A 3,021-nucleotide genomic window follows, 5' to 3' on the forward strand; every position below is an offset into this window, starting at 1 on the left:
TTCAGTTTACATATATACCCTTTGTTATATACTTAGTCGGAATGCATTGTCTTTTTTTTTTTTGAGATGTTGCTTTTAGTAAGCCTGTTTTATAGTACCGATGTTTTCTTCGGTGGTGGTTTAAAGTGTTGCTGATGCGAGTGAGTGATCACCAGTAAATGATCACCGCGACGGCTTTGTGTGTATCAACATATTGTTGGTGCAGATGTTAAACGTAACTAGTACCTTCGCGACAATGCAAAGATCACGTTGATGTCAAAGAGTCAAAAATCCAGTTCAAAAAAGAGTCAAAACGCAAAATCCATGCTCTGTTTTTTCCAATTTGCACCATCACATCACATTACCCAGAAACTGCAAACAGTGAGCGTACAGAACCAAAATTTGGCATCCGAAGCCAAGACGACACCGAAGGAGAGAGGTAAAATTTGAAGTGGCGACAACTGAACTAGCTCAGGTAGCTCCAGAGTGGCACATCGGCGAGGTTGGCCTCGCCGTAATCGCCGAGCGCCGCAGACGCAGCCAGAAATGGAGACGACATGAGCATGCCCTGTGCCAAGCTCGCGTAGTACAGGTCCCAGCCCATGTCGCTCAGGACGTCCAGCTCGAACGGCGAGGACGAGTCCTCGTCGTCGGTGAGCGGGGAGGAGGGCGTCGACGACTCAGTGTCTGACATGGCGTCCTCCTCGCCCAGTGCCTGCCGCCGCTCGAATTCCTCGACGGCCTCGGTCACGGCGTGGCGCACCTCGTCGAGGCTGCGGTAGGAGGATGCCGGCATGGCGAGCAGCTCGGCAGAGTCGGCGAAGTTGAGGCAGGCGTCACCAGCGGCGATAGCGAGCATGGCGGCGTCGTGCGCGCGGGCCGCGATCTCGGCGGTGTCGAAGGTGCCGACCCACAGCCTGCTCCCGCGCCTGCCGGGGACGCGCACCTCGCACACCCACCGCCCGGCATTGCCCCTGCGCCGCACGCCGCGGTATACCGGGTGCCGCGTCTCCCTGAACTTGGTCCGCCCAGCTGGCCGCTTCGTCCACACCGTCTGCTGCTTCTGCTCCGACGAGGTCGAGGGCGAGTGGTACTCCCCGCTGCACGGCGAGCCCGACTCCCCGCTCATCTCCTTCTTGATTTGACACATCTTCTACCTTGAGATTCGATTTAATTCACAAATCCAACTAGGAGCTCAGCTCAATCACAATACCCTCTGTAACTCTGTTCCTTAGCTTCGTAAGCTCTGGATGCTTTTGGTTGCTTGAGTGAAGTGGTTTTGCTGTGCGATGAGAAGTTTGAGCGGAGTGATTTCGGAAGCTGATACTTATAGGTGGTGGCGCGCAGGGGGCAAAACGCGGCCAGGGAGCCAGTGCCTCACCGGTTGAGAGGACACAGCTTGGATACAGCGAAAGGGAAAGGGGATGCATCCCGGTAAGCCACAGCCCACAGGGGAAGAAGAGAGGGAGACTTCGAGAGTGACACCACGATTTCTTTATTTTATCAGCGATTCCACTAGACGGCCAGTACATTCTATCTAATCCTTCTTTTTTTCGTTGGTCTTATCGTTTTCTGTCTTAACTTAGCTCTGGAGACATTCGCCCCTTCACCCTACTGGAACCGGCTCCTCTAACCTTGAGGAGCAAAGTCAGTAAAAATAATGTAGTAAAGTCAGGGCATCTTAAGCATTTGTACCATATTATGTGATGTAAATAATTACTGTAGACATAAAATTTTAAACTAAATTTTATTACACCATAATTTTGCCTGTATAAAGTTACTCTAAATGCAAAATATAAATTTGTATTTTTTAAACCAATTCAAACCATTTAAGCCTCAATCCTACAATTTTGAAGAAGAAAAGTCAGCCTACTGTAGCATAGCTAACTTTACTCCTCAATGTCAGATGATCCCGTCCCCACCCTACTGTACTGCCGCTTGGTACACCTGTCACTAGAAGAAATAGCTAATGGCTAGAGCTAATTTTAGTTACTACCTCTGTTTATAAAAGAAATATCGTAAGTTTATCTAAATTTAGATGTATGTAGATTCTCTTTACTGTACAAAAACATCTGAATTTTGTAACTGGAGTTTTCATCAAGTTGTAAACTAGAAATCAAAATTTGAGTTCTTTGGTTTATAAAGTAAGACCAAAGTAAAGACCAAAATGGAAGCGGAGTTCTTTATTCCACTGTAAAATACGTGGGGGCGTTGGTTGTGGCGAGTCCATAGGTTTTCTTTTTATAGTTATCGTTAAAATAATCAACCAACTTTGGTAAGAGAGTATCAACACGAATATTTTAGGGAATGTGGTTAACATGGGTTTTAACGATGGTCATCTGGTGTCATTTCTAACGGTTGGGCGTGACTTCGACTCATCGTCCACCCTGCGATGTTTTGCATCTACGCGTAGATGTTTTGCAAAAAGTTTATCTAGACAAGTTATTCATCAACTTAATCGAGCTACTTTTATAAATTTGCCAATATATAAGTTTGATAAATTCAAGGTTTGACATTGTTTAATTACAAATTGAGAAGGGAAAAGGATTGATAATATGAGTCTCTTAGGCTTTTTACAATGGTTTTTTTAGTTGTATCCTAGAAACTTTTCTTATGTGACACTATTCAATGAAGAAAGAGTTTGATGTTGGAGTGTTATATTATCTAAATTACAACTATTGCAATGACTTTCATACCAAAAAAAAGTTTCTAGCTTATCTCATGCATGCATGGACCCAAAATTACTAAATTGGAACTTATTTAGATACACCTTTTAAAGTAATTAGACAATACATTCTATCTTAGCCCGCTATCATATGTATTGCCGTACTCGTGCATCTTAAGGAACAAATACCCCAATGCATTGTATCTTAAGGATTATGGTGACATGCATTTATGAGATTTGAGTAGCAGTGTAAACTTCGCACAAGACTTGTATCTTAGAGCAAGAATAATATTATAGCTAACTGTTGGCTATAGCATATTGACATGTTATCCAAGTGAATTAGCTTTATAGAGAAAATATACAACAATTATCTATAA

General features: G+C 44.2%; 1 protein-coding gene across 1 annotated transcript; it reads right to left on the reverse strand.

Annotated features, from left to right (window-relative positions):
* Positions 1-287: 287 nt before the first annotated feature.
* Positions 288-1,263, reverse strand: LOC124653160 (dehydration-responsive element-binding protein 1A-like). Its single transcript, XM_047192224.1, has one exon. It carries the CDS (start codon positions 1,127-1,129, stop codon positions 446-448), a length of 684 nt encoding a protein of 227 aa, XP_047048180.1. The 5' UTR covers positions 1,130-1,263; the 3' UTR covers positions 288-445.
* Positions 1,264-3,021: the final 1,758 nt, after the last annotated feature.

Source organism: Lolium rigidum, chromosome 5 (genome assembly GCF_022539505.1).
Source record: "Lolium rigidum isolate FL_2022 chromosome 5, APGP_CSIRO_Lrig_0.1, whole genome shotgun sequence".
Taxonomy (NCBI): Eukaryota; Viridiplantae; Streptophyta; class Magnoliopsida; order Poales; family Poaceae; genus Lolium; species Lolium rigidum.